The 13,507-nt window shown below is 28.1% G+C and overlaps 1 protein-coding gene across 2 annotated transcripts in view; it reads right to left on the bottom strand.

Annotated features, from left to right (window-relative positions):
• The window catches only part of LOC129985203 (limulus clotting factor C-like), a 48,086-nt gene that overhangs the window by 19,645 nt on the left and 14,934 nt on the right, over window positions 1-13,507 (bottom strand). Inside the window, exons 2-6 of one of the 2 annotated variants that reach the window (XM_056095141.1) lie at window positions 9,555-9,657; window positions 6,629-6,771; window positions 4,868-4,940; window positions 3,282-3,403; window positions 1,418-1,474 (exon numbers count right to left, since the gene is read on the bottom strand). In XM_056095141.1, coding sequence (XP_055951116.1) covers window positions 1,418-1,474; window positions 3,282-3,403; window positions 4,868-4,940; window positions 6,629-6,771; window positions 9,555-9,657 — 498 coding nt within the window. The remainder of the gene's footprint in view (window positions 1-1,417; window positions 1,475-3,281; window positions 3,404-4,867; window positions 4,941-6,628; window positions 6,772-9,554; window positions 9,658-13,507) is intronic. The other variant, XM_056095142.1, reaches the window with a different exon arrangement.

Below are 13,507 nucleotides of genomic sequence, written 5' to 3'. Positions count from 1 at the left end.
ATTAATTAAAAACTAACTTTCCCGCCAAAAAAATCTTCTATTTTCCCCACCGCCAAATGAGTAAGGCTTCAGTTTTTTTTTCTCCCAACAGTAATGAGGCTAGGGTTAACATTTTTCGGCGGATTATTTCAAACGATTCTGTTTATTTTCTTAATGTTTGATACATTTAAAATGAAACATTGTTAATGAATCGATCTGCTCATAATGAATCTAAAAAAATTTTGTTGACAAACTCTTGAGATATTACATAAATTAAAAAAGATATTCTTTAGTGCCCATAAAGTTTAAACGCTCAGTGACTCTATTTTCAGTAATCAGATTATAAAATAAATGCTTTGTTTCAGTAAAAAATATTATTATATTAATTGAAGATTAATTCTGTCCACTTTAATTTAAAACATAAATTCTACGGGTGCTAACAGAAAATTAGAGAGATACATATTACGTTATGACTGAAGGCCTTTATAATATTATGAATGAATTATATGACAATTAAAATTTGAAGTTTTAAAATATTTTGATGAAGAAGCTATTAAAGTAGGAATTGCATAAAATATTTAATTATTAAAATTTTAACGAACATTAAGATTGGCGAACCGGCTGGTCGCCAAAGGCGGCTAGTATTTAATAAAATTTTGTGTTCCAACAACTACTGTTACCACTGTGAACTCTATATGTGATACTCATTGAAAATAGTCCGGCAATTCTTGAAAGACACCTTCAACAGCAGTCTCTTGTATCAATTTTAGAAACTTTTAAGCTTCTACGACTAACATTCTTTGGACTTAAAACACACTCCAGTATCTTGTGAATCCATACTTTTCTTCTACATGTTTTGTTATTATGGCTAAAGGAGGTCCAATAAAGAGTGAATGTATGCGTTCATATATGCAGAGTGTCCACTCTAATACTGGCTATAATAATATATAATTTATAAGCTATCAGAGATAAAAATATTCTTCCCAATGCTTCAAATGATATATAAAATAATTATATTTTCTGTTATTCCAATGTATAAATGTACTACTAAAAATATTATGGAATTTAATACTACGCAATCTCTCGGTCTCTAAAAAAAGTTTAGGGACAAAAACTGACAGCAATTATTTTAGATGATTTTACACTATTTCAAAGGGTGCCTCAAGGAAGAGCATCCAATTAATTAGCTTTGTTTTCTTGAGGAATCCATTGATTGTTCTAAAAATAGAATATAGTTTTCTACTTCCTTTAAAACATCTTTACGATATACAAATGTTATAATTGCCCAAATGAATAAATATATTTATAATGTTTCCCAAGATAATTTTTAACAGAATTTTATATTTTTCTCCTTTAATTTCTCAACTAAAACTTTAAAAGGTGGAATATTAATTAACCTTCTAATACTAATCATAAATCATTTGGAATTTGTTCTTACTTTGCAAGCTTTTCTTCTCAGTTAGACTTGTCTGATAGTTGTCTTGCCAAAGCATCTCTAAATTATAATGGGCCACAGTTAATGCAAAAATATGAATAATTAATTTTTCAGAGAATTTGAGAATTATTTCGATAGGAAAAAAAACCACAGATGTTATACAAACAATACACTAATAGTGCAAAGGGCATAATGAATTAAATTCCCAGTAATAATAATTATCATTAAACATTTGCTCAAATTTCAATTATCAAATGCAATAAATGTCTTACATATAAGGCGCATTGATTATCATATCTCGAGCTTTGACAGAGATGATTCTTAGAATGAAGTTCGTTTTTGAAAAAATTTTAAAGATTACTTGTCTTAGATTCCTTAATATTCATCCTTAGCACTATTTCCAACAGATGGCGCAGCATAGCCAGTTTTGGCTCTTGCGCCATAAAAATCCAAAATCCATCCATCCATCCATCCAGCAGATCAGATGTCAAACTATTTGCTTAAATACTCGCTTTCAAAGATTCACAATATAAAAACTATTTCATCTCGATGTCTTTAAAACAATCATCTAGTAAATTTTGAAAAATTTCTTCTCTGAAAAATTGTTTAATATTCTCAGGAGTCTTCTGATAGAAGAGGAATAGCTATGAGCTTACGAAACAGTTTTTCGGAGATATAAATTGATGAGTTTCTTGCTGTACAAGAAGCTTACAAGTGCTCAAATATATTGCGAGTTCTTGGTAAAATAGCTCTGGTTTCCTGTTTCTTTTGAATGACAATTCTGATTTGTACTCCTATGTGAATATGATTTATTGTATCTTTTTTATTTATTGTATCTTTTCTGAATATCTGGATGTGTAATTTTGAACCAATTGGATTTTCGGCACTTGAAGATAAATATAGAATAAGTGGGAAATATGTTTAAAGATAAAATAAAAATATTCAGTTACGGTTTTTTTATTGATAGTTATCATATATTTAGCTACAGATGCAGTAGTTTGTGATCGAATTTAGCATGCTAAAAGATCTTAAAATGTTTAGAATACTTATTATTTTTATTTATTTTATATGATGCAAATATAAAAGAAAATGAAAAATATAATTTTAGTATGAAAGGACAATAGTATATTTTCAATTAATTAAAAACTGCTTCAAATCCTTACTATTTATATAAATAATTAAATATATAAATTTCGAAAAGTCATTATCTTCACTTCAACTCTTAAATCTTGAAATATTCTCTTTTAAAATATTTTTCAAAAGTATATGAATTATGTTGTGAAAAGTATATCACGTGATCGACTCATAAGAAAAAGTTCCATGCAGTTGAAATACATACAGCGGATGTGCATAGCTCATAGGTATAAGCATTTAAAATTTCTTGTCATGGGGAAAGTCAAGTTGTTTTGCTCCATTACGATAAGATGTCGACTCAAAGCTTCCTCTTAATATAAAAGTATCTCTCAAAACAACATATTCTGACACTTCCACAACTAGCTTAGTGCTCTGATCTCACACCATCCGACTTTTCTCGGATAGAGAATTTGTCGTCATGAAAACGATTCTCAATTTCTGAAGAAATACTGTGACGAAAAAAGTTGAGAAAATAATTGAAAGAGCCTTGCAATCTGCATTTGTATTTACTTATGAACGTTATAAAAAAAATGCGTAGTTGCTCAGGGTATTTATATCGAAGGGAACACACAAATCAATAGGTCCTATCTGTGTTCATTCTTCCATAATAAATTAAATTCGGGATTTTTTTTATCGTTGTAGCACATTAAATATTAAGAAATAAGTCAATAATGATTTAAAATGTTATAAGATTTTTTAAAGACAGTTTTTTTTAAATGTAACATTTACTTACGTTGGCAAGCAGGAAAAGATCCAGTGGGTTTCCAGTATCCTTCAGAAGAACGACAAGAATATGTTTGTTCTTTTCTTCCGTCGATAAATCTGAAACCATTATAACAAGTGCCTGTGCAAACACTGGAAATAAAATAAAACTATTTTATAAAAATATAGATATTTCTGAACATTTGCTATTACTTTACATAATGATCCTCCCATTTAGCACTCAAATGTTTTTATTTGCTCTGTAAATATTTATGTTTTTTTTAAAAATTTCTTTTAAGATACAAAAAGAAACCGTCTATAAATTTGATATCGAATTGATGAATCTCCGTGTTTTAAATGTTTCTTGGGAAAGACGTTTTAATGAAATTATAGGTAAATTAGATTCTGTAACTAAAAAGGGAACACACCAACTGAATGACATTTGGTATATGGACCAAAACTGCAAATTTATATCAAACTTTGAATGAAATCCGTAAGCGAGGAGTATATTTGTCTGTCTCTCCGTCAATATGTAAGCAGAATAGTTAAAAAAAAACAATAAGAAAGGGGAATGTTGTTGTTTCTTATGGCACTTGCCACAGCAAGCCCCTTGTTCGAAGACAGCCGATTTCAGCCTGAGAGGGAGCCGCCTCTTGTTTTTACCGTATAGCCAACTAGGGTCAAGAGTACGACTTCACTACACACACGTCACAACCCTTTTCACGGGACGGACTTCTTTCACGTATTTCATTCACTCACTCATCCACAGATCGTAATTTAGAACTATCACCCCTGATCCAGTACCCCCTGTGGTATTACTCTCGACATGGAGGACTTTGTGACCACGACAGATTTATACGCCCGTCAGCCACTATGCACGCGGGGAATCTTCGGCCGACGGGGTTCGAACTCGCAACCTAAGGGACGCGAATCCAACGCTCTACCAACCAGGCTATACCGGCCTAGAAAGGGGAATAGAATTCTGCATATAGCTTTATCAAAAAATTTTAGAACTGTAGGTTTTTTTTTTTTTTTTTTTGTACTTTATGCCATAGTTTTGATTGTCTGTCAGTTAGTCTATTTAAATTTGAATGCATAAAACTACAAAACCCAATAAGCTACATTACTACATTTGAAGGTAATTTATCAAAGAAAAAAAGATTTGAAATGCATACTCCCTTTGCAATTTCAACAATACAAGCCATATTTCTTAAGCAAACGAAAAATCCAAAGGCATAACGTTTCCGCTGATTTCCCATGAATCATGTTTATAAAAGTGTTTTTTTATAAATGCATATAATGCATTTTAATATATAGAAAAATCATGGAAGTGATACACCATGCTTCAATGATCCATCCTCCTAGGATTTGCATTTTTCTAGCCAAATTTGGCGTTAAACTAGATTTAAAAGATTCTTCGAATTTTTAAGGATTGTTAAAATTATACACTTTCTTCTGTTTCCTTATCATTAGATTGTATTTGATATCAATTTTTTACTTATTTCACAAATTGATTTAAATTTTCTTTATTTTAACTTTTAATTTGTTATTTAAATTTTTATGTCCTTTTAAATTAATTCTAAACGAAAAATTAAATAATACAAAATTCTTTCTTACATTTCTCGTGGTGACCATATACAAGATACTTTTCCAGGTCTTGGAGGTTGAATGGATGCACAGTTATCCGGAACTGGAGAAAATAAACTTTTAAAAATTACAGAAAAGTAAGCTATTTTTATTCACACTTTAGATTTTAAAGTTCAAAACAGATAATTTAATTATATGATATTTGTATATGTTATCTTTTAAAACATGTATCCAAAGTCAAATGGGATTGGAGATAAACCAATCTGACATTTTTTTTAAAAAAATGCTCTAAGGAAGTATCCAATAGCCAGAGCTTAAGCAAAAAAATTTGTTCTTGAGCAAATCGAAATTATCAAGGAAAAAGCTTTTCCAAAATTAGTATAATCACTATTCTGGCGATTGAAGAAAGTAATTTGCATAGATCGTATCTCTGATTTAAAACCTGGAAATCAGGAAAAATTTCTGCTTCTTATTCAGAAATGCGTTCTACTTTGGCATAATAAATATCTTGTTACTTAATAAATAATAATTTTGACATAATAGATAGCGGATAAAGAATCTATTGTTTTCAACAAATATTTTATTTGCATGATAATGATCAAATAGAATTAATCTTTAAAAAAATAATCTAATTAAATTTATCACCCACATATCTTATAAGAGTAAAAATGTTGTTTGAACTTTGTGAAAAACTTATTTTGCACATGAATTTCTAAGTATAAAATTTAATTCCGTTTCCTTTAAAAAAAAGAAAAAATCAGGAAACAAAAACATATTTTCTCTTACAAAAAAAAAAAAAAAAATGGTGAATTTGTTATGGAGTTTTAAGGCAGTGTTTTGAATTTTATTTGCCTAAAGAAAAATCACGAGCAAAATTAAGCTTCATACCGACACAAAGTTTTTTAGAATTTGCATCTTAGAGCACCTAATTCTTCAAGGAAAAATCCCCCCCCCCTCAAATAAGCAAATATGTATAACAAAACAAATTTTAACATGCCTTATGTAAATTTTAGAAAACAAATGCTCTTCTGAGCGCCTTCCTAATAAATTAGCAATTCGACGCATTAAAAACATTGTTCCAAAAATGAAAATGCTCCTTTAGAATGTATTTTTTTGTTTTATCCGTATATATATATATATATATATATATATATATATATATATATATATATATATATATATATATATATATATATATATATATATATATATATATTTCATTACTGGAAATTTTATTTGAAGAATAAAATTTGTTTTGGGATATAAAAGTGACACAATAGTGTTTATTACCTGAAAAACCATACCATTGATGCAATGTATACATTTAACTGTCTGATGAATTTTTGTGCAGGAAAAACTTATGGCATTTGGCAATAAAGGAACTATCAGTTCTTTTAGAACTTTTTACACTTCTTTGCAAACTTAAGACAATTTTTCATGTAAATCAATGCCACTTTATTTTCAAATTCCATAATGTTCTCAATTTCAAATATTTCATCAGTAAAATTTGATTTTTATGGGTTAGTCAAATTAACATATTAATCTATTGTGTGAAACTACTTATATGTTATCAAAACTAATTAAAAAAATTGATTTTTTTTAAATATTTAAGTTATGAAAATTATCGAAAAATTATATTGTCTTCATAGCATTAGTATACCAAAAAGATGGAAGAAAAATATATTACAAAATTCCATCGACAGCAACATTAATATGAAACTAATCTAAATAAAATCATGTAAAAAACTAAAGAATAACATAAAAATTCAGAAAAGAAGGAATAACTATTACCCTGAATCTGCCTCTTTCGAACTTTCTTCTTTCCCGTCTTAGAATCATTCTTCATGGCACACATCTTGTACCAACCAAAATCATTCTTTAATGGGTCCTCGAAAATACATGAACAAGCTTCTTGATTCACATTGGAGTGGCATCTTAGTTAAGAGAAAAGCATAAAGGTATTAGAAATGAGAAGTGCTAATTTAAAATGATTGCGGAAATGTTAGCAACGTAAATATCTACTAAAAATAAAAGAGAATGTGTGCAGATTTAAATTCTACACTTAATAAACTGTTAACCGAATGATAATCTAAAAGAGTGAGGTATAAAGAAGAATTTTTTTTCCATGCCAGCCTCTGATTTAAATAGCAATTATCAAATATTATATAGCTACTTATAAAATACATATTTAAACTAATTTTATCATATATTTACTAATAATAAGGGCGAATGTGCATGTTGTCAGTGTTTCTTGGCGGTCAGTACATTTACTGATTGAATTAGAGCTACTAATTTTGGACCAGAGAACTTTGGAGGGTGGGGTTGTACACTCAGAGCTTTATTTATTTATTGGAGATTTCTGAAGGAAAACTTAATTAAAAAACTAAGCAAGATTTTGATCCCATTTCTGCGATTAATCCTGGAAATGTTACTGAATTAAATTAATTATACATCATAAAAAATTTTTTAAATATATTTTTAATGATACTAAGAGAGTTATTGCATAATTTTGCTAGAATTTCGAAAATATTCTTAATTAATTTGTTTGCGTAATGTTAAACAAAAATTTTCATTCTTGTGATGAAATTCATGCTGTTTTCATTGTTTCGAGAAATGTTTAAGAGCTTGATTTTCTTCCGTTGTTGAAAGTTATGGAAAAAAATTCCGTTTATTAATTGCACATTTTACACGAAAAATTAAGATAAAAAGTGAAAAAAAAATCCCTGTATTTCTTGAGCAGAAAAAAAAATTTCATAAAAAAAAACCCCAGGAAGGTTAACTATTTTTGAAAAATTGCTGTCATAAAATCTTGATAACTATGTTCAGGAATACTGAAACCAAAGTGAAGCAATTGCATAAAGTCATTTTTTTAACTCTATCCTGAAAACATATATGAGCTGAATACCTTGAAAGTCGTATAATTTGACGAGTACAATACCTGGAAAGGAAATAGGAAATTAACTGACCCTATGATATCATTGAATTGTTTTTAATGTTACAAGTCCCTAAATTACGCTTGGACAAAAGAATATAAAAAATCAACATTTGTTTTTTCTATCTAGAAACTAGTGTTAGGTAAGCAGTGTCGTAGCGACTGGGGATAAAGGAAAGGGTAATGCCCAATGCGGCAGTCCTGTGAGGCGTCATCGGTACGCACATTAATGTGCTTAATTTAATTTTTTAAAATGAAATATCACGAAGGGGTAAAGCAATAAAGCCATTCTCAATGTACCAATTAAATTTAATGAACCAATGATGAAGACTGGGTGCGAAAAATATTATGTACCGGGCTCTTGTTGTCCTTGCTACGTCACTAAGGATAAAAAAAGAATGCTGCGACTTATACAGTGATCAGTAAATACTAAACAGAGGTGAGTCAAATGACTATTATTATAGTGGGGGTTGGTTAATTCGAAAATGTTTTATTCGAATTCATCGGTGATTCGAATTTTAGCTTAATTCTTTGAAATTTCTATTGCTTTCATTAATTAAATATATATACTCTTTGTGTCATCAGTGATTTTGGGTACACGCATTTTTAAAACAATTTACTCCTCTAGAATGATGTGATATATTTAATCAAAAAATAATTAAATATTTCATTTTTTAGAATATCTTTTGATTTAAAGTTTAAGAATTCAGTAAGAAAATTTTACTAAAATTATTGAATATTTTAAAATAAATATTATTACTTTATTTATTAAAATTCTCTATTATTTATTCATTAATTATATGTTATTTAACTATTAAAGAATAAAAATTAAGTTTTGCTTGCCATTTTTAGTTTAAAAATTGTTTTCTGTAACCTATTAATTTTATGTTAATAATTCGAATTTCGGGTAAATCGATTTCTTATAGTGATACTGACAGCTTTCAGTTATTCATAGCCCACTGCTTTTCATTACTTGTTGTTTCATTATTTTTGTATTAATCGCTTTGTGTTTTTATTGTATTAAATATTTGCTTTCAAGAGCTTGTTTTAAAAAGATATAAATTCTAGTTTCTACTATATTTTGAAAATATATGTTGAAATAAATTATTAAAAAAAATTCAGGATAAAAATTTTAAAAAATAATAATTTTTTAATTTTTAGATGAAAAATAAGAACATTTTATCTGCTTAAATATTGCACATCATGGTACAATATATAAGAGGCTATAAAAATATTTGTTTTGTTAGTCGAAAAAAACTAATTATTGGAACTGACTTTTAAATATATTTAATTTTGGATTGATGAGTACATAAATGAACAAGACTCATATATACGTAAACCCAAGCACTAAAATCCAAGCGAAGCACTTTAAAAGCATCATCACAGCGGGATACCATCAAATCGTCATCAAACATTTAGTACGCTCTCTCTCTCACTCGTTCTCTTAAATTCTACTAATTTTATTAAATAATTAATTAATATAATACAATACTCGATTATTGCTGTTTAGTTATTTTTTTTTCTTTTCGCTAGAAGCGCAATTGTTACAATACATTTTATTAAAGAGAAATTTAGTTCTTAAATGTATTAGTTAAGGAATAATAAATAAAAGGTTTTTTTAATTATTTATCATTACTTTTTGATCTTAACACAAAATCACTTTGAAATGAAACGTCAGAAATAATTTTATAGGTAATGAAATTGCTTTAAGTTGAACAGTTATGAAATGGTCATTTCAGTAATGAAATAATTAATATAATAATAATTTAGTTTAAATATACTTACGTGAAATGCACGTTCGTTATTTCCTTATGGGTACAATTAATACTCTCTATACGAACCGTACAGGATTCCACTACAAAGGGTAATAACAACATCCAGATTGAAACTGCAAATAAAATAAACTTCTATAAATATGAGAAAAAAAGTTAAAAGCAGCAAACCTCATCAAATGTCCCTAAAAATTGTATCGAATTCGCATTTCATATTTTCGTTTTGCCGAACAGTGGATATATGAGGATTAGTAGATAAATTCATTCAAAAATCAAGAAAGCATAACTTTTTCAAGATAAGCAGCATTTATATTTCAACATAGTTTATTTGAACTTTATATATGTAGTCCAACGACATTCGAAGTCTTTATTAAATTTTTAAATATTTTATCCAGATAGCATGATTCGTTCAACTCTACAATGTTAGCAGTTAGTTAAAAATTACGTAATCGTTAAATGAAAATTTCTTTCTTGCTAACTGTTTTTTCTTCATGTGAGCAGCAGTAATCCGTAGGCTCTAAATCAGGTGAAAAACACTCTAGTTCTTCGCTCACTACTGCTGGAGTATAAGAAGTTGCGTTGTCGTCGTGGAAAAAGGATTTTCTTCTTCAGTAAAATATTTTGAACTCAAATTGAGATAGGACTTTAAGTAGCGTTACTTTAATTCCTCTACTTCGACCCATATGATTCTTTTGTGCGTGAGTCTTTTGAATGCACACAAATACCATATGAGAATCGCAATTCTTTGCATTATTTGATATCTAATTTAATGTTAATGGAAGTACAGTTACAGCGATGCTAAAACCTCGCTTTTTATTTCTATGCATTATTAATTCTAGCATTAAATTTAAATACTTCATCAATTAAAATTATACTCTTGGAATTATGAAATGAACGTTACTTTTATACTTTCATCTTCAGTGATCGTTAAGTAAAAATAAATAAATTAATTAAAAAAATTAAGGTTCTAAACTCTCCCGAAGACTTTACTGCTGAAAAATTATCATTTTTTTTCACTTTTTAAAAACTTATAATATGTAAATTTGAATTGCATAGTTTATTTCGAAATTTTATTGTATAATATTTCTATTGAACTCTATTTGAATTGCTGCATATTGTTTTTTAAATTACCCACATTTCTTAAAATTGTAAATTTTTAATTATTAGACATTTTTAATATCATGGTTACTATTCTGTTAAAAAAAATATTTGCTTTTTATTTGTAGATTATTTGTTAATTATTAAAAATGCTATCATTTTTAGTTAAAAAATTGCTATTTTCTCTTATTGGACTACTTTTTAACCTAAAGTCCAATTTAATTCGTAGTTTTGGATAAATGGAACAGTCCATTCAGTTTCGAATCAGTCAATTTCCTCTGTAATAATAATATATTTCCCAAAAAGCCAAAGCGTTTGATAGTGATTGCAGCATACATGTTTTTCATCTAAAAACTGTCACATAAATGTGCATGTTTCAAAAAATATTAAAACGGATGTAAGACAAAGCGAAAATGGAATCATACATGTAATGTGAATGTATATCTCGATAATTTTTAATCAGTAACCGGACAGATTGGCCCATGCTTTTGAGCGGTTTAAGTTCTCCTGAAATCCCATATAAAACAATTGCCTCTTGCATCTTAACCCTTTAAAGGGCCATTTTTTTCTAGTCATATTATGTTGAAATATTTTTAGGCTTGAAATTAGAATAGGAAAAGGGATTCATTTAACTTATTAGATAAATTTAATTAAATTAATTAATTAATTAATAATGAAGTAACAAATCAAGACACATCATTTTGTGTAAGATAAAGAACTGAAGCATCTAAGTTTCTGACTTACTAAAAAAATTTGTCAGAACTTATGCCAACTTACATAATTTCATACAAAGATTGATAGATTTGGTGGGAAGCATACTTTCCACGGCCGTAGAAAGGGTTGACACGATAAATACAAAGCTATACAAATTAAGTAAATAAGATTAGGAGCACAGATTTAACGTCTGTGGTATAGACACCTATCAAATTTTGATCCAAATCCATCAATGGGTTGATTGTCTTTTAGTATGTACTTTCAGAAGCATGTAAACGTGATAATTATAAAACAAAATAACTTAAATGTATGAAATTTGGTATGTGATTTTGTGACTACAAGTGCAGTTTTGTGACAAATCTTTATTTCAATCGGTTGGGAAAAACATGCCTAAAGCACAAGTTAGATTTTCGGATATTATTATGGCCTGCCAAGGATTAAATGACAAAAAACTCGCCAAGGATGGCACGATAGATCCAGTAAAAATTCTAAATCCACTCCAAAAGTTAATGATTTGTTACAATTGTATGCCAATATTATGCAAGGAGTTCTCTGGCATGACAAGTTTAATAGAGAGTATGTCAGGAAATTTTGGGAAAAACACTCCAGCTGGTTTTAAATTCTTGTAATCGATATATAACTCGACAATGATAAAGACGGAATTATGCTAAAGGGTTTCTAAATTCTTCTGATTTCCGTATTGGAAACGAAATACCATTTGTTCAAATCTGAGTAATTGTGTATCAAATGTGTTTGTCTCCTTACCATTTAACACAATCAGCAAAGGAAATAAACGAAGTTTATTTACAAGGTATATTTACAAGAAAAAAAGGTAACAGTTTATTCCATCTGTCTGAATGTTCTTCCTGAGCGGGAAATTTGTTTTCATAGGCAACGTATTAGCAGGCGTTGTCATTTCGTTCTGTGAAAGTTCAATGAAACTTATTTTTTTTCACTGCTTTTAGGAAGAAACAATAATGAAGTTGAATTGTGGTCTTTTTTAAATAAAAAAGCAGTATAAAAAGAATATAAAATTTTCATATGATGGCATTTAATTTTTTTTTGTTTGACAATAAATGCTGATCATATATTAAAAATATCATTTTTATTAAAAGACAATACGAAAATGGCAATTTAGTTCAAAATCACCCAATTTAGAAAGAACTTTTGAAGATATCGGAACATTTTTATTACTTAAAGATAAGGGAAAAGCTTTTTGGTTCGCTCAAAACAAAAGAATAATTAAATATTTCTAAGAAAAATCGAAAAGAATATGATCGTATCACGAATATCGATTATTATGAAATCGATTGTTATGGAAACTATCTAGATGTGTGTGATATCTGAAGATTATATAAACAAGAATATCATTTAATTTGAGGTTGCGCTTTTGAGTATAAAGGAATGATTTTGTTTTCACTTGGAAGGAGGAAATTTGAAAAAAAAAACATTAATTAAATATTATGAGCTATTTTATATATAAAAAATACATATCATGAGCTTTTAGATAATCGCTATATTCTACTGAAGGGTTATAGGGATTTCAACTATTTAGTTATTAGTCTAGACTAGAAAAGTGGTCTGTTGGAGAATCATCAATTTCAGATCGAACAAAAGAAAAGTTTATCTTATTCACTGATCTTTTATATCGGAAAAGGTAAAAATTGCGTCATAATTTACAGCTTATTTGGTTACATTACTAAAGATTGATTTCAACTGTCACAGCATTGTATATGCAAATAACTAATTGTTTCATTTCGAAAGTATTTGAACCCATTGACAAATATTGATTTAAGTAACAAAAATTATCAGAATGTTAGAAGGACAAATAAAAATTCGTAAAGAATAATAGCTTTTAATAGAAATGCTTCTAAGTTTTAACATTTTTTAAAAACCACGATGTTTAGAATTAAAGTAATCTATATATATTTAAATAATTGGAACAAACAAATGTTACCCTTTTTCCAAGCATCAATCCGATTTCGTAAATTTTTATTTCAAATGATAAAAATCACGACATCTAAGTATGTTATCAATAGTCACATGTCCCAATCATTTAGCATTTCTCAGAGAAATTTCAATGACCCCATTTCATTGCATGAAAAAAAACCCACGAACAATTTTCTCCAACCGCAACCACTATATTTGATAATG

The sequence above is a fragment of the Argiope bruennichi genome, chromosome 9, assembly GCF_947563725.1.
Source record: "Argiope bruennichi chromosome 9, qqArgBrue1.1, whole genome shotgun sequence".
Lineage (NCBI taxonomy): Eukaryota > Metazoa > Arthropoda > Arachnida > Araneae > Araneidae > Argiope > Argiope bruennichi.
This window is presented reverse-complemented; position numbering and strand designations above follow the sequence as displayed.